The sequence below is a fragment of the Strix uralensis genome, chromosome 1 (assembly GCF_047716275.1).
Source record: "Strix uralensis isolate ZFMK-TIS-50842 chromosome 1, bStrUra1, whole genome shotgun sequence".
NCBI classification, from domain to species: Eukaryota; Metazoa; Chordata; class Aves; order Strigiformes; family Strigidae; genus Strix; species Strix uralensis.
Genome location: NC_133972.1, coordinates 119,446,833 through 119,474,644, shown reverse-complemented (window position 1 = coordinate 119,474,644; position 27,812 = coordinate 119,446,833). Strand labels below are relative to the sequence as shown.

The 27,812-nt window shown below is 41.1% G+C and overlaps 1 protein-coding gene across 4 annotated transcripts in view; it reads right to left on the bottom strand.

Annotated features, from left to right (window-relative positions):
- Nucleotides 1-22,251, bottom strand: part of LAMA1 (laminin subunit alpha 1) — a 101,739-nt gene extending 79,488 nt beyond the window's left edge. For all 4 annotated transcript variants that reach the window (XR_012630127.1, XR_012630126.1, XR_012630129.1 and 1 more), the window contains exons 1-3: nucleotides 22,115-22,251; nucleotides 3,459-3,629; nucleotides 3,002-3,114 (exon numbers count right to left, since the gene is read on the bottom strand). Coding sequence is in view for 1 of the 4 variants with exons in the window: in XM_074878581.1 (XP_074734682.1) it covers nucleotides 3,002-3,114; nucleotides 3,459-3,629; nucleotides 22,115-22,136 (306 nt within the window). In the remaining 3 variants the exon portion in view is untranslated. The remainder of the gene's footprint in view (nucleotides 1-3,001; nucleotides 3,115-3,458; nucleotides 3,630-22,114) is intronic.
- Nucleotides 22,252-27,812: the final 5,561 nt, after the last annotated feature.

Genomic DNA, 27,812 nt, shown 5'->3' with positions numbered 1-27,812 from the left:
TATATGTAGCTGGTTGTTATGATCCATGTGAGCTAAAAAATCATGACGTACCCACTGGCTACACTCACAAAATGTTTAGCATTAGTTATAAATACCACAGACTCCTGCAAAGGTGAAAGATCAAAACAGCAATTTTTATACTGATTTTATTAGCCAGCCCTCTTTTCTTAATAAGATTCCATCAAACTGCTCTTCAGTCTAGCTGGTTTTAGACTCAATAAACTAAGTGCAAGGTAGAATATTAGCTGAAAGAATATCTTCTGCTCCCTTCCAACTTTGAGCCAAGAAAAAAACAGAGCCAAATACAGGACACGGACTGTGGTCAGAACTTCACCTAGGGTAAGGTGGAGCGAGGCCATTTTTCACCAGCTAAGGACTAATCTTCCCCATATTTGCCAGCCAAGGCTATGTTCCAACACTCACCGACCCAACTGCTGGGTTATACCTCTAAACTGTACATTGGTAACAAATCCAGGAAACAACCCATTCCTCTTACTACTAGAACTTCTGGTAATTACTCATAAAACATAAATAATGACCAGATGGTCATTCTTCACATCACAAATGGGTGTGAAAACCTTCTGTATTCTGGCAAGGAATGTTAAAGGACATATTTACTTTCATACACCACTTGATAGATTTAATGCACAAAGCTTGAAATGTAAAAAAAGTACCAATGCTAAAGGTATACCACAATACATATAGTTACAGGTACTGACTTTAAGGAGTACTTTTAAAGGTCCTAGAAGAGTATTTTAACTCATTCTCAAGCAAATTTATGAAGTAAACAGCTACTAAAATCACTAAGGTCCTTCATATGCCTTTCTTTTGTGAAAGTTTTCTTTACTTGTGCTGACTCGCTTAAAGTAAGCACACCAAGTCAGCTCTAATGACTCACTGACTTCAAGTGATCTCTATTAAGCAAATCCTTTCTCACAGAGCAGTAATTTACATTCAGTTTGCATAGCCCTAGATGCCTTCCCTCTCTCAAACTCTCCAAGGAAAACAGAAGAAAGGCCCCTTGGGGGAAACTTTTCAAATCGAATTAGTGAAACTGAGCATGGGTCAGGAGAGGAAAGATATGTATTTGGTGAAACATCAACAACACTAAGGCTGAAGAATAAAATATTTAGAAGGCAGCTCAGTTGGTCTGTCTCCAAAGTGAAAATGTCACAGGAGGATAAAAACTAAGGCATTCCCTCCTCCTTCATTTTTCCTTCCTGTTTGTCCATTTACAAACCAAACACAAAGCCAACTCTTCAAACAACAAGTCCTACCCCTACCTTCTGTCACTGACAAAAGATACCCTGTGATTATTTTCTTAACAGTTCTGCTTTCTAATTAAAGAGCAACCTAGGCACTTGTTTAACCTATGCTTCATTTTAAAACATCAAAGTTAAACCTTCTGTTTAATCTTTAAAATAACTCTCAAGCAAGGTTTAGAGATCTTGCAAAAGCTTGTTACCAACTTACACCTCCAGTATGCATTTCTTAGGTAGTAACAAAGCTTCTTCCAGAGTTTGGAAGCATCCCCATATTAATAATGGGCTGTTGAGCTATGATTTTCAAACAGCTTAGACAGGTCAACGCATAGATCTGTTCAAAGCAAAGCAACAAGAAAAAGACAAGAAAAATACATTTTCTTCATAAACTACTTTGTCTTTTCTTGGAGCAGGGTTGGAGACTTCTGATTCTTCCATGTCTAACAGACAAACTAATAATCTGCAAATGATCTGCAGTTTAGCAGCCTCCTGCCTAAGAATGATGAATCCCTCCAAGCTTTGCCATAAAGTGCCAAAACAGAGGAACCAATTTCTGCCCAGACAGTTCCAGCCTCCCCAGGATCAGAAAGCACTGGTTTAGAGATATAATCCCCAACTCTTCAGAACAACTGACAGCAAAAGTTCACAGAAGGTATAATATAGAACATTTCTTCCCAGTGCTCCTTCCAACAAGATGGTGATCAGAATCAGTCAGAAGAGAAGCACAGAAAGTGGTAAATCAATTTTTCTTTCAGCAGCACTAACTTTGCCCCATTTCATGCGTGTTTTGCTTTCTAGTCCTGAAGGATATCCCTCAACTGAGGAAAGTCTGTGTTTCCAGGGTTCTGGAGATCCTGCAGTTGAACTTTCTGACATTTTACACGTCAATCTGACAATTACATTACATTAACAGGTTTACATATTTAATATAAACATGCAAAAATACTGAGAAATTTAAACAGAAGAGTTTAACTTGAGACCTACTGTGAATACAATAATCCTCCCATCACTTATCTTTCTCTCCTCCTCTGAAAGTCAGTATCTATGCTACAATACCTATGGATCAAGAGTTCGTATTTGGAAGTATATTGTGCTCTGTTTTCTTACAGTAAATGTCAAATGTTTCTACCATGTCCTACTCCAAATCATTTACGCTTTTACTAAGAAAATGTACAATGCTCAGGTAACAGGCTGATAGTTATAATTAATAAACAGAAGCAGTTGCATCCTCACGTATAAAATCTGCACTTATGACAATACCCTGAAAACACTGTTTGCTGCTTGAAAATAAGTCTTTGATAACACAGACTTCAAGTAACTTGCACGAAATCAAAGGTGGAAGAAAACAGTATCAGAGGGCTACAGGGAAAAGACAGCAGGGTCAGGCAGAGGAAGGTTACTAAGACAGAAGGAATGCCTGCGTAAATACTCTCATCCACACATATACAATTGTTACTGTGCTATGAATTACAACAACATGTGACCTATATGCTTACAAACATAGTCACTTCCACTCCAGTCTGATAGGAATGAAGTCTCCAAGATGCTTTAGAACAATAAATGAAAAACACATCTGTTTACAATCAGTTCATTAATAGTTTTAACATCCATGTTTAACTACATGCTAGTAAATAGTTAACTGCTAAATGTCCTGCCATCTAAACAAAGAACAACTGCAACCAATCACATTGGCTTATATCCTACATACATTAAATGATGCTCACCTAAATGTTACTCACCTGCCTTAAATCCAAGGTGATGGTGACCCAGTGGTACTGCCTCCCATTCTGAATGCTGGGACTTTGCCACCAGTTATTGGTACCATCAATTGCACTGGAAATTGGGTGCTGCTCTGTTTTAAAGCAAAAAAGTTAAACATCTCTTGAAAATACATCTCACTGCATTTTCTCTGACCCAGCACCTTCATTTCACACTGTGCACAATATCTTCCTGTCATAAAGAAGTAAAAGCTGAAATCTGCCTCCAGACAAAAGGCTGTCATTGGATTCTGCGGTGCTTAATGGTAATTTAAGGTGCTCATGCTTTCTGTCAGCCCTTTGCTTAAAGGTAGTTTCACACATGTAGCAGAGAGACTACAAGTAAAAAGTATTTGACCCCAATACACCCTGTATTCATGAGGGTCAAAAAGAATGACACAAACTCATAAAACCAAAAAGAACCCCACATGAAACTTGCCTTTGGGATTGGCACTGTGGTGGTCACAGACACGGCACTGGGCATTGCGCAGGGGCCGACCAGGGACGTGCTCCACCAATTTGCAGAACATCTCTGGTCCCTTCTCCCCACAGGTGGCATTGGTGGAGATGTGAGCATTGCTGGCCAGGTTCAAAATGGCAGGGAACAGGCCTTGAAAGAAATAATGATTATCAGCCACATTGTAAGGCAAGCAAAATACAGACATGGGTATGAGACAGGTCTCTGAACATATGTGGTTTCATGACAAGCTTCTAGCTTGGAGTCAGAGATACAGAAAAATACAACGAAAACAATTTATCTTGTGAAAAGATTTTCTTACCACACTGACACCAGCACATCAATCATCATAGCCCTGGGGCACTGCAACCCTGCCTACAGCCCAGGACCCTGTTTCAGCCCCTCAGGGCTCCCCCCACCCTGCCCATGGCCCCATTTCAGCACCCCCCAGGGCCATCAGCTCCCACCCAAGCAACACCACAACAGGGCCAGCCTCCAGCTCCCCACAGCCCTGCCCGGTCACGGGCCCGCTGAGTTGGACCCACCCACAGACCCACGTCTCGGCTCGACCTTGACCTGTTCCCAGGGAGGTGCCCGATGCCCAGGACTGGGGCTGCCCCAGTGGTTCTGGCTGCCCTGCTCCTGGCTGGGGCAGTGGGACAGGGGTTGGCTGCCAGGACCTGCTCTGACAGACCCACAGGGAGCCCCCCTGGCCCTCATGGCACCCTAACCGCAATAACCCTCTTATTTCACTCCACCTTTGCATGCTTTATTGCTGAGGAACACAAGACTTAGTAACCTAACTCATCGAGTTACTAAACCTTCTCTTCACATTGTGAATTTATCAAAGCCAGGAGGACAACTGGCCCGCTCCCAGAAGCAAGGAGGAACTGTAGAGCATGCACTGGGCTGGTGTGGAAAATGGCGTTTAACAGGAACTCTCTACAGCAGCAATGCCACCGTCCTGAACAACATGGTCCAGGCTCATAAGTTTTAAGGACTGCACTTTAGACCTTTGTTCTGAGCTTTTCTGCAGTCTGTATAAAACCTAAAGGATATTTTTCTTGCCACTTATTAATGTTTACACAAGCATTTTACTGTACTTTCAAATGGTGTTGCTCTTGGGCACTGGAATAATGAAACAGACTAAGTGTTTCAAGATCACTGCTACTGGACTGGAAATCCTCAGTATTTTCTAGAAGGGGAAAAGTTTAACTTCGGCTTGAAGACTACTGACAAAATGTAAAGAATACTGCATGCGACAAAGTTAAGCACAGCTTCTCAGCAATGTCATTATCAGTTTCCAGCCTACCCTCCTGAGCTAGAAAGCTTTTATTTTTTGAATGGTTATGGTACAACAGAGATACTCCATTCTACTCAGAAGCAACTCTGAAAAAGAAACAATTTTGGAAAAAAAGAGACCTGTCTTTAGAGATTAATAACTACAGGCTGAAATCAAAGCTAGAACCTTGGTATGGTATATTAACAGTGACACAAGAATTGCTACTGTTGCAACAGTGAGGTATTAAAATCACATTTTTCTTCTAAGGAATTCTGAAAACAAACAAAAAAAAATCCAGTCATATTTGTGAAAATATATGCCTTTTTCACTAGTAAAGATATATGAATTCTTTCACTTCATTAATCTACAACATACATTTAAAATATTGTAATATTAATATTTTGCTTTTCTCAGTTGTCCATCTCAACAAGGCAACATTGAATATTCCTTTAATTTAAAGTGTCTTTGTCTGCCCAGTAATCGTATTACCCTGGAAAGCCTGGAGAAAAGTTTTAGTGCTATTTAAACCTTGACTTCAGCTATTGAAAATGTGGCTAAATCCTAACGCTCTACACCACAGTATGAATAACAAACAGTGTGTTTTCAATTGTGCTATACTCGAAACTTAACAGGAGGGAGATGGAGCTTTTTATTTTTTTGAATCCTGGCTTCATTTAAGTTAAATCCAGACTAGGTCATATGCCTTGTTCTTATTATACCTAAATCTGATGCAGACGAGGACACTGAAGACATCCTACTGACCATTTTGGTGAGGCTCTTCTGCCAGTAACATGCTTTCTGCACAGTCTTCTCTGACCTCATGGAGTATGGGTACAGTATTGCTCCAGACCTAAAGCTGAAGGCAAAGCAGAAATGCCACCCTCCATTTTCCTATTGGACAAGAAAGCTCAATGGTGGAAGAGGGTATCCTTTTTTACATTACGCTCCAGTGATATAAAATCTTCCTTATTCAGTATTCATTACTGTTCACACAGGGGTCTATCAGCTAGTCTTCAAGAGCTATCCATTACTTCCCAGGTCATTTATCACCTTCACTCACATTACACAGTAACCTTGTCATTTCTTTCCAGGGTCATCTGTTACAGTAACAGAATTTGCTTACAATAACATTCAGTCAACAGACTTGTGCCAAAGGAATAGCAAAGCCCTGAAGAAAAAGTGCTTATGGCAAGTGCTGTGTTGGCCAAGTTTCATCCCAAAACCCCAAGCTCAAGTCACTACAGCATGCACCCTGGACTCAGCCCTTTTGTCTGCTCATCATCAAGCATCTCATTGACTTCTAATAAATTTGCTGCTTGATAATGCAATGAATAAAGCTATGGTAACATTAAGGTCTCATGATGAGTTTTCTGGATCCCACAGAGATAAGAAGAAAGAACACTTCAACGCAACTGAGTTCCACTGGAGTTTTGCCCCAGGATTCAAATAAAAAGCAAGAGGCTGTTAGCTTCATCCTGCAAGGTACTGCATCTCTTCAAATCCTAGCTGATTACATTCACCTCTGATTCTCATTAACACAATCAGATTTTAAGGTAATCTGCAGAGGTGCGGCCACTGATTTCAGGGGAGACTGAGCTTAGTATAGGAGCTGATTTATTAAGAAACAATAATTATCTGCTATAAACAAACTGGAAAAAAGACAAATTTCAAATAAATTAGTTGTGTCTTTAAAGAACATTGTTCCTCTTCAGTATTTTCTTAAGAAAAGCTGGGTACTCACAATTGTGAGTTCAAGCGCTCTTAGATGCTCCACATTTACTCATTTACTTCTAACTGCCGGCCAGCTCTTTTCATGGTAAGGTAAATTCTTTAACTTGATTCTTCCAGCTACTCAACTGCCCATTTGCCCCAAACCACAGATTTACGCACTGCCCAAACCAGAAAATGAATAGTGTATAGATACTAATTTGACCTTAAAAAAGAATAATAATTGGTTCACTATAGCTCAGCACAAAAGCAGAGCACAATATTTTCATTAGATGTTCAAGCAAGTGGCTCATTTGCAAGGACTTGGTTTTAGCCAGATGCATGACTAAAACTCAGCTACAGGAAAACTGAAAACCTGAGTGGGTACTGCCAGAATTGTATCATTCAGAGCTTTCCTACAGGGGCAAAATGCCCTAAGCTCAGAGAAGGCAAAGGGAATCAAATCCCTAATAAGGTGGTCTGCAATGTGGATATGGCAGAATTTGTCACATTCACACTCAACAACATTTGATTCCTAAAGAAATGACAAGAAGGAAGAATTCAAAGGTTAGATATTTTTGTATGTATAGCTCAGCAGGCAAACCTTATGGTGAAGGACACAGCATTAATGTTTCACCAAAAGTCAGGGAAAAGGCTTGTTCATAATGAAGCCAGTTGTAATGTATTTAAATGATGAACAGGTGGTCAGCATGCAGTACGCCAGGGAAAAGGAAGACAGGCAAAGAGCTTTCAGGTAGATGAGGCAGTCAACTTCTATTTTATGTGCTAATATACCTATGGACTTTCATCCTTCAAAATGAATGGGGATAGTTGGAGCATGCAGCTTGTAGCAGTCAAAGTGCTGACAATTCACACAAAGTCATCATGGACTGAGCTATCTCGCTATTATAAAGTTTATGGCTGATCGCATGGCTGACACTTCTCTGGAAATTATTCTACTGAAGTCAGAAGTCCTCACAAGCTCCCTTTGCAGATATAATTACCATCAACTTCCCTGGAGACTCAACTTAATTCTTTGTGGTTTTATAACTTTTTATTTTGTTATAGGTATAGACTACCAAGCACCCCTGAAGTTTTCACCAAGAAGAATTTCAAGGATTTGGGACGACTCCAGCTGTGGCCAATCCACATCTGTTGATACATTCTGGATACACTTGATTTACTGCACATGAGCAGATCAATTCCACAGTATTTGCACAGTGGATCTGACATATTCTGGACTTTAACATTTTGTCTAGCTCCGATAGCCTGCCCACATACAGAAGCATCACTGCAATCCAAAGACACTAGACTTACTCTCTGTGCTCAGACCACAGCACATACAAATCACTAATGGAAACCACATGCATTTGTGTGCCATTTATCAAAGGCTTTTTAGACATATTTATTCCCCTATCTTTAAAAAGTATTGTCAGTTTTAGGACCCTTGCCTGCATTCTGTACAGCTAGATCTGAATGAAACGCCAATACCATTCCAAGTTAATAATTTTTTCACTCAGGAAATTAATAGTTATTTCATCACTGCTCTGTTTCAGGTGGAAGGGAAGTGGATTTGTGGATTTTGGCAAAATCCACGTTGTCTGTGGTTTTGACTATGTTTGACTGTATGGATTGTCACAATGTGAGTTGACAGACAGGGTGAAACTGTACTACTTCAATTTTTACAGATGGCATATGGAGAAAGGGAAATATTCCCCAGAATAATAATCTTCCTAGCAAAGACTTAGCTGATTAACTAAATTTCTTTTACACACACAGTTGTACAAACAGAAGGATAGATATGAGAGTTCCGCTTTACATGGTCTTCACTATTTCAGCAAATATGTTCAATAAGCACAATAAAGATGAAAATATTTGTTGGTATCCTGATCAACACAGTGAGGATGACAAAACCTCTTACAGGAAGGACACTTTTAAGACAGCTTCCCTCTGAATCCATATTTACTAATGTGTCTGACATCCCCTGAAAGCTGAATAAATTAGGGAGGAGTTTGTTGGGTGGGTTGGGTTTTTTTTTTGTTTTGGGGTTTGATTTTGGGAGGTTTTTTATTTAAAGAAATCAGAAGACAAAAACTGATGGGAAATGAAGACAAGAGATTACCTGAATCAAGCCAAGAACTGAATCCAGAAGGTGACAATTTTTTTCTGGATTGTTCATCAGTGTATACAATGAAGGCTCCCAACTACAGCCTGATTTTTCCCCTAATATTTTGGCTTTTTTGTGCTGAGTGTAATAAAGCAGTAATGCGCAAGTGAACAAAGTAGATGTGACTTAAAAAACATAAAGAGCTGATGTGTGCAGTAACAATGAGCTTTTTATCGTGTCATTTCTCAGAACACAGAAATACTTGAAGGGGTCTAATCTAATTTGCAAGTTAGCATTTTTAAAAATGTTAAGGCAATCAGCGGTTCATAACAAGCAGGCAATGTTGAAGTTTGCTCACAAGCAATAGATTCTCCATTTATTGAAAATATTTACAGAGGACACAGTGACAGTTGTTCAGAATAGTACTATGCACCACTTCAGGAAAACACAAAGCACTAAGGCCAAAATGTAATAAAATGTCACAGAGTATTAGAATGTTTAAAATATGTAATAGTATTATGCTGCAGAAGTTGAGGTCACATTCTTTACAACATTCTCAGACAGTTTTCAATAGCATAGATTTGTTTTAGTTTTTCTGTCTTATTCAAGTTTTGGATTAAATGAGTTTACTAAATAAAAGCCCTGGAACCTTTGGGCTTGAGTTCAGGTTCCTTGCCTGCTCAATAGATTTACCCTCATTATATTTTACCAGACAATGTCCCTAGCTTAACCTTTTCTATACAGTTTCATGTGTATATCATGTGAAAATCACAGTGAAAATCCAGGCTGATTTCCCTCAAACAAATGGGCTGAAATCACTAGCTTCTAACTGTAGGAATTAAGGCATTAATTCCCTATTCTTACAGTCAGCAAGAAACCTGGGGTATAACACTCAACCTGCTATTTATAGTACATTTTGTGGAGACGTTGCCTAAAAATATGCATTAACTGTAGCACCAACCCATTTGAAAAGCTGAAAGCTTCACTACAACTTTACACAATAGGCTTAGGTAGCAAGCCACTAGTTAGAAATTATTTAGAAAACTGATCACTCATTTCTCTGAAGCCCTACAGAGAGGAGAGTTTCTGCTAGCACAACACAACGTTTACAGGAGCTAACTAAGGGGTATGGTTTTATTAACAGAACCTCTGCAAACTTTAATTTGCAATGTTTAGATTAAACTACTTCAGATTAAAACAAAATCTTACTATCATGAGAGACTCCAACCTCCTAAAACTTGTTCTCTATTTCTTCTCACACTGTAGAGCAAAGCTGAGTAATACGTTAATCACAGAAATACTAGCTGGGGAAGATTATGTTTATTTAATTCAATCAGTTTTCAATATAAAAACATATTAAGTTTGTTCTCAAGAGCTTCCAATGAGGGATATTCCTCAACACCCCTGATAAGTCTATTCTGGTGCTTTAGCACTTTAAAAGTTACAAAAATTTGTCTTCTTCGCTGCATTCGTGATCTTTCGGGATCTTGATTACAGCTTTTGATTATCTGAAAGGCTGTTATCACACACCCTTTTCTCTTTTCCAGACTAAGTAAACAACCCTTTCAATCTTTCCACAGTCAATTTTCTAAACCTCTTATCCTTCTCAATTCTTGGCAGTTTGCATCTCTCCAACAGTGCAGCCCCTCAGACCTCATCAGCACTAACTGGAGTAGAATAATTTCTTAAATTCTTGACAGTTTTGTTAACACACCCAAGAATAAATTTTGCTTTCTTTTCAAATGGAAACTACAGCTCGGTTTCCATTGCATGCTAAGGTAAATAAAATATCATTTTCTGTTGTACTGCAGCCCAGTCAGTCATGAAAGAGAAGTATACTTCAAATCAGGCCCTGGGATGAGCTGGGGTTATCTGTAAAACAGATTAATTTGCAGCCATTTGCAGAACACTCATAAGCACTTGCTTTCAGAACAATCTGCTGATTATTTTACACCTCTGATTCTGTCAAGCTTTTGCAAATCACACTTAAACAATCCAACTGGAGCACCAGAAGAACAAACAACAAAAAATCCAGCAGTTAATGTGACCAAAAACATTCTGCTTGAACCCTGCAAGCTGCTAGAGCACAAACAAGCTACAGAAGACCAAACCTTGCCCCTTCCTCTGTCCAAATGGCAAAGAGCTTCTCTGCCAGACATTTTCTGCTGTTGATTATGTGCATTCAGCATTATTAATGAGATCCTTAATGCAGACAGGGTACTGCAGCAACAGGCATTTACCTACTGTGGTCTGCCTTGGGCTAGATGATGTGCTAATTAGCATTCAGTGCTCAGAAATGTATTGGAAAGAACTATAACACTGCGAATTAATAACATTCTGTCAAATTTAGACTGCAAACACAGAAGGCAAACGTTTGCTCACTCAAGAATGAACATCAGCTGTACTAACCTCCCCCCATTAGTGTCCTCCATATAGTTTGTGAAGGTCAAAGAGCAAGAGTTTGGCATAACTTGCATGTCTTAAAACTCTCAAACACCAGCATATACAGCCAGGTTGACAGCCAGAATGCAGCAGAGAATTTGAATAAAGCAAAATGTTTTTTCCAAAAAAAAAAAAAGCACAGAAAACCTGAATCCTAAAAAAAATTAAAATTTCAAAGTGTAAGAAGCAGCATGCTAAATATGAATGCAATGCAAAACTAAGGTAAAGGAAGAGAGAGGAAAGCATTACATCTCAATTAAGTCTGAACTGCAAGATGCTATATTTCCCAATATGCAGGATTGGAAGGATAGAGAGTTAAAATCAGGGAATTAAACTCACTGAAAAATGCCTATCACAGAAAATCCAGACTTCCAGATTAAATGTTCAGAAAAAAGGAAGGCCAAGCAATACATCTCCACAGGAAACTGAGGTTTGCCACCTCTATTAGTTACACAGTAACTAACATTTTCTTACACAAAGTACTGAGGTTAATACCACTGATGGGTAGGATACTAGTTTAGATTGAATATTAACACTAAAACAATATCCTTTAGATTATGAAGCAAAGTGTTAACAAGTTAGCTAATGCAAACTTTAGAACGTCCCACCTTTCAAGTCCCTCTCATGCTCAGAACTTGCAACCGTAGATGTAGAGCATATGGAGACTATGTCACAACACCTACTCAAATTGAAGTAGAGAGGATAAGGGTGAAAAGACATGCGTCATCATGCAAATGCTTAACACTGAAGAAGTTTGAGCAACTGATTTTCAGTCCCATCCAGAGATTCCTACAAATGAGCTACCTTGTTTCCCAAAGGGAAAGCATCACCCCTGACAGCCTTCAGCTGACTGTCTTGAGAGAATAGAAAACGTGGATAAATACAGTAAGTTTAATAGCTTACATCACAGCCCTGAATGTGGTTTCTAGTATTATGGCTTGGTCCTTCACAGTTTTCAGAGATCTGAGGGAAAAAATATGGAAGTTTGAGTTCTTGGGGATAAAAGCATCAGAAAGTTTTATCACAGTAATTCCTAATACCTTCAATAGTGAAAGAAAGCAACTTACTGCTGATCAGAACTAAGGGACAGTAAGAAGAAAACTAGCTTTCCTGGTAGTTTTCAGCATCAGACAGTACAACTTGATGTCAAAGGTGGGTAATTAGCAAGTACTCTCTCCATATATGATGAATTTTCAAAGTATAATCAATATTTCTTCCATCACGTCATGTCTTGCAAGCATTGGGGTTTTTTTGTATGGTGTTGGCCTGTTCAAGAATCTGCCTAGAAATTGTCACAGCATTTACACCAAAGCAAAAGAGCCAAAAGTTGACAGATGGGCAGGCTGCCAAAGAACAACAAACCTGCCAGACCATGAAATTAGTTCTTTCTTGTTCACCCAAAGCTTTTTCCACATGTTAAGGAGTCTACACCATCCTGTTTGGTGGTTTGGGGGTTATTATTTCTTTTAGCATTACACTAGCTATTTTTCCTGAAGTCACCTTAATCTTGGGAATGACTTTCACTCAAACCTGAAGTAAACACAAACCACAGCTATTAAATACTTCAGTGTCAGTTTTGCTTATATGCAGCCTAAGACACAATACTAGCTTAGATCAATACGACAGCAGTACTGGCAGTGTGACTGGCATGTCAAAGACTAGGGACTTCAGCCATTTGTCTCTTATAATCTGTCCCAGTATCAAAAAGACAGAACATTTTTGTTCTTACTGATGACAGATCTAAAGTAGCCTTTTCCCTCCTCTCCCCACCCTCCTTTTACTATAAGGACCTCAACAGTTAATAGGTAACAGCTCACCCTGCACTTCTGTCCTATCACCAGTTTTCAACCTGACCCAGCAGTCCTTCTTGTAAATGAAAATCCTGTCTGGGTTTAATCCTAATTAAATTTGCATGCATAAATGTGCAGCTTTAGGCTTCACACTGAATCATTTATTATAATAAATAATAAGCTATGACCCAAGTATCTATTAGCTCTCTCCTGATTCTAAATTTCTGTTTCTCACTTGCAAAGTCTAAGAGACCTGAGCTTGGACCCAGTCACTTCTGTAGTGTGACTCAGTATCACAACCAAACAAAATGTTACCACTTCTTTTCCTGTGTAAGCATAAAGAAAGACCCCTTGAGGCAGCTGGCATCTCCTTGTGATCATAAATGAAGTTTTCCAGCAAGTGGCTGCACTACAAAGGAACTCTGAAATGTATTCTTCACTTAGTTCACTTAAGTTTGTTACTCACCAGCCATATATAAAACCAAAATTTCACTTTCCTAACTTGAAAAAAATTCACTTTCCTAATATGAATGCACAATCTTAATATTACAAATGGCAGCTGTCTTAGATGAAGTTAAGTTTCTATTTAAAATAAGTGGAATTTTTCCATTAATGAACAAAACCTGTTTCAAGTTGAAGAGTTTTTGGCACCTCAGAACTACCAGCTCTCCTGTTTTACAACGATGTGTTTTTTTCAGAAACAGAAGAAAAATGTGTTCATTCCAGCAGGCACAAAGCCATTACCAGGGCACATACAGCCCTGTATCACTGCCAGATCTTCCTGGGTAGAAGGGAGCGCATTTCCTCCAGCTTGAATGGAGATGAAAGGATTTGCAGCTGTGTAACGCTGAAGACATGCAAAACTTGATCATTCCCTTATCTCCACCGACAAGATTTTACAACCTCTTATTTAAATGGTTAGTTGGAAAATAGCCTCTATAGGGTTTTCTTCAGTTATATCCAACTGTTCATTCAATGTGCTATAGAGGTGGCTTTCTGCTCTTAGCAAAAAGTAAAATATATCCTGCTACTTTTTTTCTAGACATTTTACTCTAGGCAGCAAAGTAAAATTGCAAGTCACCATGCTTTGTTTACTTACATCTACTGGTCTCGAGGCACACAGGTTAACAAATGTACAGGGCACATATTGCAACTATTTTAAATATTAATATCAAGTCACCAGTTGCACATTTTTTATGTTTCAAACCCTCACCACTATCAAATCCTCATTTTACTGTTTTACAGTAAATGCCTTCATGAAAATCAAAAGCATTTGTGTCACACAGGATAAATTCCTGAAAAGGTGTAATTTTAAGAACACAAAAAATAAAAGGGTAAAAAAACAACAAATATTGCAAACTTTTTAAAAAGTTCTCTTCTGTATTGCCATCAATGCTCAATAACTCAGCCAGCTGCATGGAATTTTAATCAAGTGTCCTGAAAGTATTTTGCCTTTGGCCTGAAAACAGGAATGATGCATTTCAGCCCAAAGGGCAATTTTTAAAGAAAATTCTTAACAGCCTGAAGACCAGGACTGAGAGTTCAAGTAATTTAATTTAAAATTCAGCAATGCTACAGCGACACTAAAATATTGCAAGGCACATTTTGGATCCTCCGTGAAATACCCCAAGCATTTCTGCTGATTACTGTGGGAAATGCAGCAATCACATAGGTAGAGCTGCAGAGTAGGCAGCTTATTTCTCATTGTCCTTAAGAACAGAAAAGATGAGAAGGGCTGCTCAAGTTTTTTGAGAGAGATTGTATCATCAGTCAGTACTATGGGATATACAGGAAGCTTTTTCTTCTTTGGGGCAAACATCCTGACCTCTTCCCTGACACTGCACCCCTGAGAAGCCCCTTCCTACCCTCTTGCCCTATCACTACAGCAGAATTCTCAGTCTACCAGAGATATCCAAACTTGGGTTTGTCCATTACCACTATCAGCTGTGGCAGCACAGCAATAGCAGATCCTTACACCAAGTACCCACAGTAAAAAGTTTCTGAGCAACCTGATGTATCACTGGAGCTAAACACCAGCATGGCAACCTGTGATCCATGCCAAAGATACACATTGAACACAACCTTCCAGCAGCAGTCATGATTTGTACTTACTGATTCATTGTTGCCTTCAGATCATATACTATCACTCATTGCTACTGAAAGATCTGTTCTCCTTTAGTCATCTCGCAGTTCATCTTGGAAGTTCCATGCCCAGCCACATACATCATTCTCATTGCTTGCAAAGAGCAGTCTCCTTCACCTCACAGAAAACCTGCACTGGCCTTTGCAGAATCATTTCTTCAATTTGCAATGTCCCCATTACAATATTATCAAATATGCAAGAAATTGAGCTGTCCCTTGTGTGACCACTCTTGAGTAAAAAGTGGTCATCCATTTGATTCTAGTATTTGCATTTGCTGCATGCCTTTAGCAATGACAAACTTGCTCTGGAGGACATTGGCAGACATACTGTAAACCTACTTCAAGAAGACAAATTGGGATAGGGCTTGGAAGAAATTATTCCTGCTTTAGCTTAAAATTCATGTTTACTTCTAAAGTCCATTGCAGTAACAAGTTCACATTTTTGCATTAACAAAAAGAAAAGTATGGTTTCTAAAATTCTGATCAACTTTGTGAGATTTACTATTAATATCCAAAAACAACCCTTAAAAATACCCAGTTTTATTCACAAATCATGGAGTTCTAGATACATGACAAATTTGCTTTCTGTTTGTAAAACTGTTTTTCTTAGTCCCGTAAATTAGATATATTACTCCATAAAACCAAATTGGACTACTTGGGCAATTAAAAAAGAGCCTTACTGAACTGATACATTAGTTAGCAACTACTGAAGGAATAAATGAACAACTGTCCGTAGATAAATGTAAATTCACAGCAATTCTGCTAAAGTGAGTGGAGTTCACTTGAGCCTTCATTTTCCCATCAAAATCTTTATCTCTTCAGTGTATTTTAAAGGATGCTTTCTAGAAGTCATTGAGTACACACTTTAGAGAGTCTACAAGCTAAAGCACATAGAAGGAATCCTAGAAATTTCAACAGCATGTATTTCACAACCCTAATTTAAACCGGGGTTTCCACAGATACTGACAATTTAAAGAACCTTTTACTTCAGACTTCTGTTATCTAGCCCTTCTCAGCCAGTAAAGCAACTCAATCAGAAGCATTAGCACACAGTTACAAGCCTTTTTTTGCCCTTCCCTCTTGCAACAGTGCAAGATATGCACAAAAGGCAGCACTGTAAAGACAAGTAAACTATATGAATGGTGTGGCATGGAGAGTAACAAAACACGCATTAGCTATTCATGCATTTGAATGAGAAACGTTTGTAATGGAAAACTAGACAAGAAAAAACAGTGGACGCTCTTCAGCAGTTCTATTAGTAGTGAAGGGCCTTCAGGAGCTGGTTTTCTTGACAGCCAGAAATGGGGAAGGCATAATTCCCTTAATTTTCAAGCACAGGCCTACTGCTGCTGCTAGACTCTCACCGATTCACAAACTATCCAGATACTCCTGGATGGATCTGGAATAACCCTGAGAAGTCAGTGAAGACTAGCCAGGCTCCGTCCATCCTGACAGCACCTCTGCCCTGGGTAGGGCATGGCAGAGGAGCACCAGGTACAGCCAGGCTGCCCAGCCTGCCATCCTCCCTGGCACCCAGCTTGCCCACCACCTTGTGCCAGGGCTACAAAGCTCATTCTGTTAATGCCCATGTAAACAAAATGAGGGACAACTCGGACCCCTGCTCCAGTCCTCCCTGGAAGGGCGGTATTCGGCCACAATCAAGCTGTACTGGAAGGGCCAATTGCTACTGGGTGTTTTCTTCTTACCACACAAACATTTCTTTATGTACTTCTTTGATCAAATGAGTTTTGTGACAGAATGCAAAATGCCAGTTATGCTTTCAGAAACCTGAAAAAAAAAAACTATCAATACTAATCTAAGCGAGCATCAGTGCTAGCTCCAGTTTGCATTTATGCTCAATGGTTGAATTCCAAGGTTTATTACAGCCAACATGACTTGTGTCAACTGATTTGTAGTGTTAGAATTTTGCTATTAAAAACTTCCTGCTTCATCAGGTCCAAGAGAAAAAAAAATTAGTAATACAATAGTCAAATCAAAATACTATAGTTGTTTCAAATTACCTATACAGGTTCTGCCCTGTCCTCTCAGCCTTTCAGCAAATAAAAGCTTAAACAAATATGAAAAAGGAAGCAGTGGACATGGGCTATCTTCAAGGTCATTTTGGAGCAAAACAGCAGTAAAAATGCAGGCAGGGCCAAGGGGAAAATAAAGTTTCCACTTCGGGAAGACCATTTCTTAAACAGCTTTTTAACCTTTATTCTCATGTGGGAATCAAGAGGGGGGCTGGATCTCACAGCACAATAAATGAGCTCACAGAAAGGAATTACATTATGCTTGCAAAACAACTTTCAAATCTGAAACTTTAATCTAAAAGAATTGGTTAGGGAATATCTCTGACAGACTTGTTACTTTTCAAAAAAAAATCATCAAAAGCTAACAAGTTAAATATGATAAAAGAGAAGGAGTTGCTAAAGGCTGAAATCCACTCTGCCTACACAAAGCAGCAGTGGGATCTTCATGGCCTTGCCTGGTAGGAACAGCCCAGAAAGACTTAGTCCATCAACCAACATCAGCTGCTGCTTTACACAGCCTGCAATGGTAGACCAGTAGGTGAGACTGTCTGCCATGCATCCCCCCCACCTTCCAATAGCCCTCTGAACCCACATGACCATTAGAGCAGTAGTGATTTTCCAGGAAGACTTTAAAAAACAATCAGGTTTTCAAGTAAAATCAAAGCATCCTATAAGTATGGTTTGCTCTGCCAGCAATGCAATGGAAAACTTCTCGGGAATCAATACTGCTGTTTCACATCAGGAAGGGAAGTCTAAATTACATGCATCTACATATCTTTGTAATAAGGATATTGAAGACTTATACTATAATAAGTATTTTTATAGCCTTACATTTCTATGCTTTACAATTTTTGGAGTGTTATTTATATCTACTGTAACTACAAAATAAATCTGCTATTTTTCCTGTAAAACTGTGATGTATACAGCTTTTTAATACCCAAAAATGTGTATAAAATAATTACATCTCTGGACAAAATCTTTTTTTCCCTTCTAAAAAAAACACAGAATGATTGAGAAATCGTTAAAATAAAGTCCTTAAATAGCAAAAGTAACTAAAAAACCCAAACAGATATACCTAACCTTTCCTAACCTTTTTTTGCTCTGACCCACAAGCAAATGAAGCGCTCATCTCAAATCTCAGCCATATCCTAGTGCCCAGCGGCACTGTACACAGTCTCTGAGACATCACCTAGGTACCTAAAAACATATATAAATGGCAAGTTTGATTGATGTGCACCTAAGGTTTATGCCAACTAACAAATCACAATTCCTGCAAGCTGACCTAACCAATCTCGTCTTGCAAAACTTCTCCAACACACTATTCCTCTGTTTGGTCAGGAAGGGATGCCTGGAGGACAGAAAAAATAGACACAGGAGAAGACAGCAAACCCCACCTGAAGATCCTGTGTGAGATTGCTGTAAATACCAACAACTGATCAACACACACTGATAGTCCTGAATTTCCAGAGATGCATTTTCTAAGCCCTCAGGGAATGGAGAAAATATTTATGACAGACAAATGGGGTTTTTTTATCTTAATCTTCAGTCTGCTTAGAATGCTTTCATGGGATTTTTCTGTCACATACCTTTGTACTCTGCGAAAAGAGGAAGTGGTCTGTGACTTGTTGGTGCTAACTTTCTTTTAAAATAAGTGAGGGAAAAGCACAAAGCAGATTTTTAATTTAGGACTTTCTAATGAAGGCCAAGCACAACGTTTTCCCCACAGAACGTCCAAGATGTTCTTTGCAGACCACCAGAAGAACTGAAATTTCTCATGCACCTCTTCCTCTCTCCCATCCTCAAGTCAGATCTCAATCAGCAAAATTTGCACCTAGTTGAGGTCCATTACCTTTTACATTACTCTTCCTACACTACAAATTCCTTTTAATATGATCAACCCCCAGTTCTATTTAATAAAGGTTTCAAAACATGTGATGCTTATTATGAATTTAGGGAGCCTTATCATTTTGACACAATGGTACCCACAAAGTCAGCATTCCTGGGGACATGCAATGACGTCTCTGAGGTGACTTCATAGGTTATCTAAAATTGACTTTTGTAGAGTACTATTTAGAACAAAGTCCATTACACTAAGGCCTTAACAGCCAAACCGTGTCAGAGAACACAAAAGCCCAGAGCTCCAGAATTACATCTGCTCTCTACATTGTTTTGCTGGGGTGTGTCAAGTCCTGTAGCCCAACAGAGAGGCAGCTGCTGCAGCTCCATGTTCCCAAGGACCAGTCAGTAGTAAAACTGAGTGTGTATTCCCAACAGGCACATACATAGCCACACACACAATGCAACATATATGCATCTACATCTGGCCAGCCACATAGATCAACAAAGACAGAAACAAATGCAACCACCACCAATGGTCTCATCCTGTTCCCTGCTCCAGCTGATCAGGATGAAAGACCTTAAGTAGAAAATACATATTCATGTACAGATATATATACAATGAGGGTTCCTGCAGTAGCTGAACTTGGACACTCAGTCTATACAGTAACTGCCCCCCCATGATCCCAGGTCTTCCCTGTTGCTGGCGCCTGGGCATGTGAGCCCTTGAGGCCAACAGCCCCACTCCAGCCACAGGTCCACAGACTGCCTTGTACACACACCACGATCCCCATCACACCCACCACATACCCACTATGGGCCCCTCCAGTTACTAGCCAAGATGCTCAGCCTACCTTGTAGTTGGCCCTGGATCTTCTTGTCACCAGTTGCCTGACACAGACGGGTCTCTTGGCTGGCACTTAAACTCCACGGTCTACCCAATAGCAGGAGATCCAGAGAAGGATCTCCTGCTCCCCCCAGCAGCCAACTTGCAGACCTTCTGGTCTCTCCTGTATCCATCCCAAAATGACAGCTGATTTGATACCTGGCTCCCAAGCCTCCCATCCCACTGACTGGCTGGTCTGGCCTGATGTTTGCTGGTGACTGCACGCTGACACACAGACCCACACAACACACACACGCTCCACTGTCTCCAGCCATGGGCACCCAAGACACACAGGCCCCTGTGACTCGTGGTCCCCTCTCCAGTGACTGGCACTTACATCTCTGCACACACAGCACAGAGACACCCTCACCCAGGAGAACAGTTAGAAAGAATTTAATAAAAAGACAGGACATGAGGTACTTCATTACAGGACACGTACTGATGAGATACGGAGCACAGAGTGACAAGCATATTGGCCTGTAACCTGCTTACAGCCAATTGGCCTTCTTCAACATCTTCCCCCTCTTCCTCCCCTCCCCAACTCGTTCTTTCCTAGACCACCTTGATCCCTGCACTCCCTCTCCCTGTCTTTGGCCCTTCCTCTACTCATCCCAAAATAAATCTTGTGCAATGCCAAAATGTTCTTCCCCTGCATCCCATAATGAGTTCCATACCCCTGTAGTCAGTCACCAGACCACTACTCCATAAGCCTGGGAGAGCTGCTCCCATAACTCACAGTGATGGTTGTCATGAGACAGCCCTGCCAGGGGCTCATTTCTCTGAGTTCGTTATTGAGGTTGCCCTACTTGCTCCTCTGTGTGTGTGGGTATGAGATTTATCACATAATCCAACACAGGGGAAAAAGTGAGAACTTAAACCAAGTATACCATTCTGTCCAAATCTGCCAAAGTTTTTAGCTTAGCTGAATTAGGCACCAAAAAACCCTTCTCCACTAAGTGGGATGCAGAGTCATCCAGCCAAATGGTGACAGGCATGAGTGACCCAGTAAAAAAAAAAAAAAAAAAAAAAACAAAAAAACAAAACAGCAGACCAAAAAAAAGTTTCTCCTGAATTCAGATGCCTGACTGACACTTGCAACAAGCAAATTAAGAGGAGGAAGGCCTGCAATTTGATTCTCTTTCCATCTTTGAGTACCCTAACAATCCAACTACAGCATCAACTTTTTTCTTGACCATTCTCCTTCTGCACTGTTAAACTTGCATTCTTCGCTGCACAGTAACTCAGTTTCAAACACAGCGTTTGAGAGATTTCGTACACACTTTCCTCTCCCCGCATTACCTGTGAGAGCAACTTGGTAATATGGCACTCTATTCAGAAATCGGAGATGTGGGTTCAAACTATCTCAAACTAAGGAGATTAACCTAAATCTCCCACTTCCTGGGCAAGTGCTCTAAGAATCTGATTTGTAAGCAAACCATATCACTTATGTTTCAGTAAAAAAATGTGGTTGCTGACCATAATGCCATAATTTGTGTATTAGTCATAGCCTAAGCATACTTAGTAAACCAGATTCTTGAAGCAAGGTAGGTTTGAAACCCAAATAATAAGCTTGATAAATACCTGTGTTCAGCTCTGCCCAGACAGAGCACCCCAGGCACCTTCCTGGGGCCATTCAATCCCCTGAGCATCAGCACTTACAGACTATTGATTCCAAAACCCCAGGCAGAAACAAGAGAGTAGGCTACTACAGCACACCAGCTCACAAAAAGCTGAGGTGAGATGCAGCTGAGGAAACATTTAGTCCACAACTACAGCCTTGAAAGTTGCCATAACCACACATTTACAGTAGCAGGATGGGTTTTTTTAGTTATAGAAAAAAAAAAATCACCTGAGAGCAGCAGAATCAAATTTATGAAATTTAGGCAATAGTGTGCAAAACCATTAACTGATTTCCCTTTCTACTTTGTAGACCTGTATCACTGTTACCTCCAGTATAATTAAGAATGCATTCCAACAGAGCAAAGCTGCTAAATGGCTATTTGCTTCTGAGGTTGTAAAATAACTCTCATCTGGATCCGGCCATTGGTGATACGTGCTTCATGAAGTTATTCCATTAGTGGATACAAAACACAAACCCACTTTTCAACATGATGGGGACACTTTAACATTAAACACCTGCAATTAAAATACCAACTAAATTTTATAGGTATGTAGATATTAATCTTTAGGCTGAAAGGACCAATCATTAACCTTCAAAGTTGTTTAGTGCAGTGACTTTACTATTCTGTGTTTCTCTTTCTTAGATTGGACTTCAGCACTTTCTGACAGACCCTTGCAACTGTCGTGCGCTCCAGTTTCCTCATCTGCTGCCAGGACAAAAGCAGGAATGAACAGAAAAACAAGAAATGCTGAGAGTTCTACCAAGGTACTCTCCATGGGCATGCCAAGATACCTTTCCACCAAATTTCTCCCATGCTCTTGCAACAGCTCTGAAAAACCTTTCCAGCCTCAGCACAAACTGTATTTGCTTACAAGTTTGAGCCTCAGTTGTTTACTTTCTGCAAAAGCAACATGGCTATTCCCATCTGCATCGCATTCTTCACATTGTTTTAGGATCACTTATCTTGAATTCTGGTTTTTGTAAGGCAGTTATCCACCAGGGGGGTTTGATACTTGCTGCCTTCCTTCGATGATCTGTGCTCTCGTGCTGAGAAAAAAAAATTTCTATCAACTTCATCTAAGAGGAAGAATGGTCTTGACCTGATCTTTCAACTAGAAAAATATAATTATTAATTTAAATAGCCTCAGGAGGGGTGGCTTAGGCTCAACCAAATATACTGGTATCTTTGATCACCGATATAAAAATATGCATTTTAGCACATCATATTTAGAGGCATCTTGGTATGTAAAAGCTAGAATATCAGCACTAAACTATTTGCAAAAGCTGCAACAGATTACTGCAGTGTGATCGCTGCACATTTCTACAAAAATGTGGACTCATCACCTACATTTGGCCAACTTTACGAAAATTATTACCTTTTTTAACTCTTCAGGAGTTAATAGTGAAGTAAGGTTATTTGGTGCACATAAGATCGTACCTTACAGAAAACAATTGTGAAAAATCAATTTTGCATCATTTTGTCCAGCTTTTCATTTGTTTCTAAGCCTGAATTTTCATAACCAAGGTGAACTGTGTTTATTTACAACCTGAAATATATGGACTCTGAAAATAACTTGGGCTTGATTTTTTCCTCCTTACCTGGAAGATGAAGTTTTGTGCACCATGATAAACACACTCTCTTTTACTGCAGCGTGTAAACATCCAGATGCTATTCTCCCACACTATATCCATCTTGAACATCACAGTTCGCCATGAAGAAAACTGCATCATGCATCTGCACCACATATGCCTTCCAACCATTTTTTATTCCCAGGTTTTTGTTGTGGTTTGGGTTTTGTTTTTTTGGGTTTTTTTTTTTTTTTTAATAGAGACCTAATGTGGCTGGGGACTAATTTGCAGGGAGCAGTAGAAATTCCGCTGTTGTCTCCACCAGGAGCTGAATTAAGGGAAAGGTGAGCGCATCTGGTGCCCACCGGTGCTTCCCCGCCTGGCCCAGCCCGCCGCAGTCGTCGACTGCCGACCCACAGTGCCGGGGAGAGAACCGCGGGGGCTCCCTAACTTCGGGCTCACGAGGAAAACACAAGTTACTGCTCTTAGAACAAAGAGGATGCATGGGATGAAGTTAGTCGCAAAGCAAAGGACTCGCCGCGGAGCGTGCCGGTATCCCGGCTGCAATGCACCGGCCAGCCCCACGTGCAAGAAAATTTATAAAAGTTTTTTCTTTTTTTTTATCATCTCCATTACACCCTCACGCTACCTCATGCCTGGAAAGGGGTTTTGATCCCCTCTCCCTCCCTATACCAGAGCTCAATCTGGTTTACATTAGCGACAGCATGAGGCATCATCCTTCGGGTCTGCGCCTCCTCTCCCCTTCCCAGAGCGGGACCCCCGGGGCTGCGCTGGGGGCTCCGCCGCGACGGGGCGGGCGGCGGGGAGGAGGGGGCCCGGGAGGCCCGCCAGCTCCCCCCCGCCGTGTCCCGGGGAGCGGGGCAGCGGCCGTACCGCCGGGGCCGCCCCCTCCGCCGGGTTTCTGCCGCTCCACAGCGGCCCTCGGCTCCCACAAAGGGAGTGGGCGGCCCCGGAGGCAGCCCGGCGGAGTGGTCCCCGCCGCCGAGGGAGAAGAAAGGGCTCCGGGAAAGTGGGGGGCAGGGCGGCTGCAAAGCGCGGAGATGGGGGGAGGGATAAAGGAGTGGGGGCGCAGGGAAGAGCGCGGCGGCGAGGCGGGCAGCGCTGCCGGACCCCAGCCCGCGGGGCTCCCCGCGCGGCACAGCACGACCGCCCCACTCCGGCCCTGCCCCGCGGGGGCCGGGGGCAGCCGCCATGCCTCCCCCCAGCCCCGCGGCGGGGGGGGAAACCTGCCCCGGGAGGCGGCAGGCGGCTGCAAACCAACTCCACAGGCATTGCATCGCCTCGCACCCCCGCACCCCGAGAGCCCCACACACACAACCCCCACCCCTCCGCGCTCACCTCGGGGCTGGCCCTGCCCCGGCACCCAGAGCAGCGAAGCCACCGCCGCCAGCAGCAGCAGCCGCCCGCCGCTGCCCATCGCTGCTGCCGCCGCCGGAGGGACGCTGCCCGCCCCGCCGGGCCCGCCCGCTTTATATGCTCCCCCGGCCCGCCCCGCCCCGCTGGGGGCTCCCGCACACGTTCCCACACGCACCCCCGCTCCCCCGCTCCGGGACCCCTCGCCCCGCACCACATGTGTCCCTCCCCGCAGAACCGCCTCCGAAGCGCTCGCAGCCCCGGCCGCGCCTTGCGGATGATGCGCGGGGTGCGACGAGCCCCAGGCCGGTGCCTAAAAACTTCTGGGAAGCTGCAAGTCGTGATGTGGGTTTGTAAGGAGGGGGAGAAGGGAAAGGTGAGTATGCCAAATAACGAGGTAAAAGTGCGTGAGGGGGAGAAAGCGCTGCGGAGCTGATTCAATATGCAGCTTTCCCATACGTCTTGTATTTTCACGTGTTTAAAAAAAAAAAAAAAAAAAAAAATCAGCTGCTGAGCTCTTCCCTTGTAAATTTGTTATCCCCAACTTTGAAACTTCACGCCCCTGCTGATATTTTCGAGCCTCCGCTCCACATAAACACCGCAAATCAGCCATGTTTGTAAATGAAACGACTTCTCTCCTAGAGTTGGTAAACTAAGAAGTTGACTACTTTCATCCCGTAGGAAGTTTTTGCAACTTCTTAACGATCAGCTCCTCTTGAAACTAGCATAAAGCACAACACACTGGTTGTGGAAATTCCTCAAGATAGAGATGTTTTGTTAGTACTTCAGGAAAGTTCATTCACGTTAGGCTTTCCTGTTTTTAAGGTTTGTCAAGTCACAGAGCTCGTATCTACAGTACTCCTTAACGAATATTTCAAGTAAATTGCAACACAGAATGACGTTTTCCTGGGAAAAGAACTGTATGCTCAAAGTAAGTTGGTTGAGGTGGGGGAATTTTAGTCAAAATATACTGTGTCTCAAATGCAAATTCCCGCTGACAATGCAGGCTGCTTATTTTTTAGGAAAACGTGCTGCTCTGTACAGTATTGCATTTAAAACCATGTTTCAAAATACAATAGTATGTATGAGTTGCATGAGTGGAGTTAGGCTGCAAGTGGGTTCTTCAGATGGGGGCAGCTACTTGCAGAGTTCAGACTTCAGCTTGGTTGACTGGTTGTTTTTATTGATTGGGGTAAAGAAATTTAGGAAAAGAATAGCAGTTTACATACTTTATATAAAATAATTTCTTATCACGTTACTCAATGAGTTATACTTGAGAAGGCATAGCAATGTTTATATTAAAAACATAGACAAACAGGAAAAATCTATGGGTCAAGGAGATAAAAAATGAAAAATTTCTGCCATAAAACCTTATCAGAGGCCTTCAAGCCTGCAAATAAATAACACTCCACATCTGTCCCTTCCAACAGATCCGTCCTTTGCTCACACCAGGAACTTCTTAAATTTCAGGACAGGCAAGAAGGAGGAAAGCAAAACATCTGTGGAGAGAAAAGTCAACAAATTTCAAGAGCCAAAGTGTCATTTGTTCTAAAATCCTAGAGTTCAGGTTAAGGAATCCTCTGTGCAGGATCACAAGTACCAGTTGGGAGCCAAGTACAAAGGAAAGGGAAAGAGGGAGCATCTGTGCAACATAAAATCCTGCCAGTTTACAGCTTTGTAATCAGTTCAACCATTTCTTAAAATTACAGCAGCTGAAAAGTACATATCTTACATCCATGCAATCCTAAGTGACAGTTCACTATTACATGCATTTATCCTCATCAGAGTATTCCACAAGAGCTAGAGAACGTGTATTGAGATCCAGGTCTGGACTTTATCATCTGACTCGATTATTACAGTTTAATTACACATCTCTATACAATTTAACTATATACATATACAACTCTATACAATTTAACTATATACAACTGAACTATATGCATTGAATTAGTCTACAGGACTGCATCACCATCATTCAGTGTCCATTATAATCATTCCCTAAGAAAACTGACTCTTCTCAAATTTCATTTGAGTACATACCTTCTTGGAGTAGAGGATTACTGTGTTTCTATTGTTCCTTTTTCCACAGTTCATTGCTGGCATTACAAAGTACCAGGCAATCAGACTGATCCCCGGTTAAAGACATGGCACTATTAATATCATTCTTTCCTAACCTAGGTTTCTAATGAGCTTTGAATGTCAGTGAGACTCTCAGCTTCTTAAGTGAGTGTAACTCCACTGCACATTTACAAGTGAATGCATCAGCCACTATAAATTGCAGATTAGAAATTTCTTAGTCTTTGACAAACTAATGCGATGAGAAAATGGAATGCCGTGGTACAGGTAAGATCTTGAACGAGTCAAGAAACGTGCGCAAGAATGAAAGCATTTTAGGGCACTGCACTTTTGTGCATGTTTATACAGTCCCCAAAAACCATCTGCATAAACTGAAACTCTTGAGTGCTACTGTATCATATACGCTTAACATAGATAGTAGAACTGCAAATTAAAATAACACAAGAGACTTTTATATTGTAAAACAATTAAGTTGCTACTGCTCCACTTGAAAGAAAGAGATGGCACAAACTTTAAGAAGGGTAATTTCTGCATGCTTCACTCTTACTGGTTTTGCTAATTAAAATTTACTACACAGTAAAACAAAAAAAAAAAAAAAAACAAAACAAAACAGTTTGCTAGGTAAGATGAGAAAAAAGTTATCTGTAAATACCCAGAAAATACTCAGAGATGTGGTTATAGGGAACTGCTTAAAATCTTGTTTTCTCTCTCACCAATTTTCATGAATTAGAATTGCCTTAAGGACTAAGTGTTTCAGTTGCAAAGGAATGGAAAATCCTAATATTTAGGATGATGTAGCACAAAGTGAATATGTTAATCTAGCCATCTGTGGCTAACAACCTATGGATAAAAACATTGCCTTTGGCAAAAACAGAGGTTTGGGAGAATTCAAATTGGAGAAAGCCCAAATACAGAGTCTGAATGGAACCACTCTGCTATCCTGCACCTAAGTAAACTCCAAGTGAACACCAAATATGTTTTTTCAGCTTTTTGTCTGTGTTGCTGTGCTTAAGGCAGAGCTATTGTGTTAATGGCAGGTTCCCTTCAGGCCCCTCAGGAGCATGAGGTCACCTCCTGACCCTGGAGGGCAGCGGGGGCACTCATAGCTGTCAGCAGTGCCATGCTTTTCCTCATCCATAGCATTTAATAACTTGCACGTCCCACTATCCCACCTTACCACCCATCCCACTCTCACCATTCGCAATATCTGCTGGAATTGGCGTAGGGAATTTGGAATAGTTTCCAGAATGAGGTACACTGATATAACCAGTCAATAATCCCAGCCAGAACTACATTTAATGTCTAAAAAAGGTTTTTATCAATAGCTGTACTGTACAATAAAGTGTCTCTAATTTTTAGCTGGTTTTTCTTGGGCTTTTCTGCACACACTTGGTATCCATTCTGCCTCTTTGCCTCATTATCTCATAAGCACCACCCAAATTTTCTGAAAGAGCATTCTGGAAATAATTAT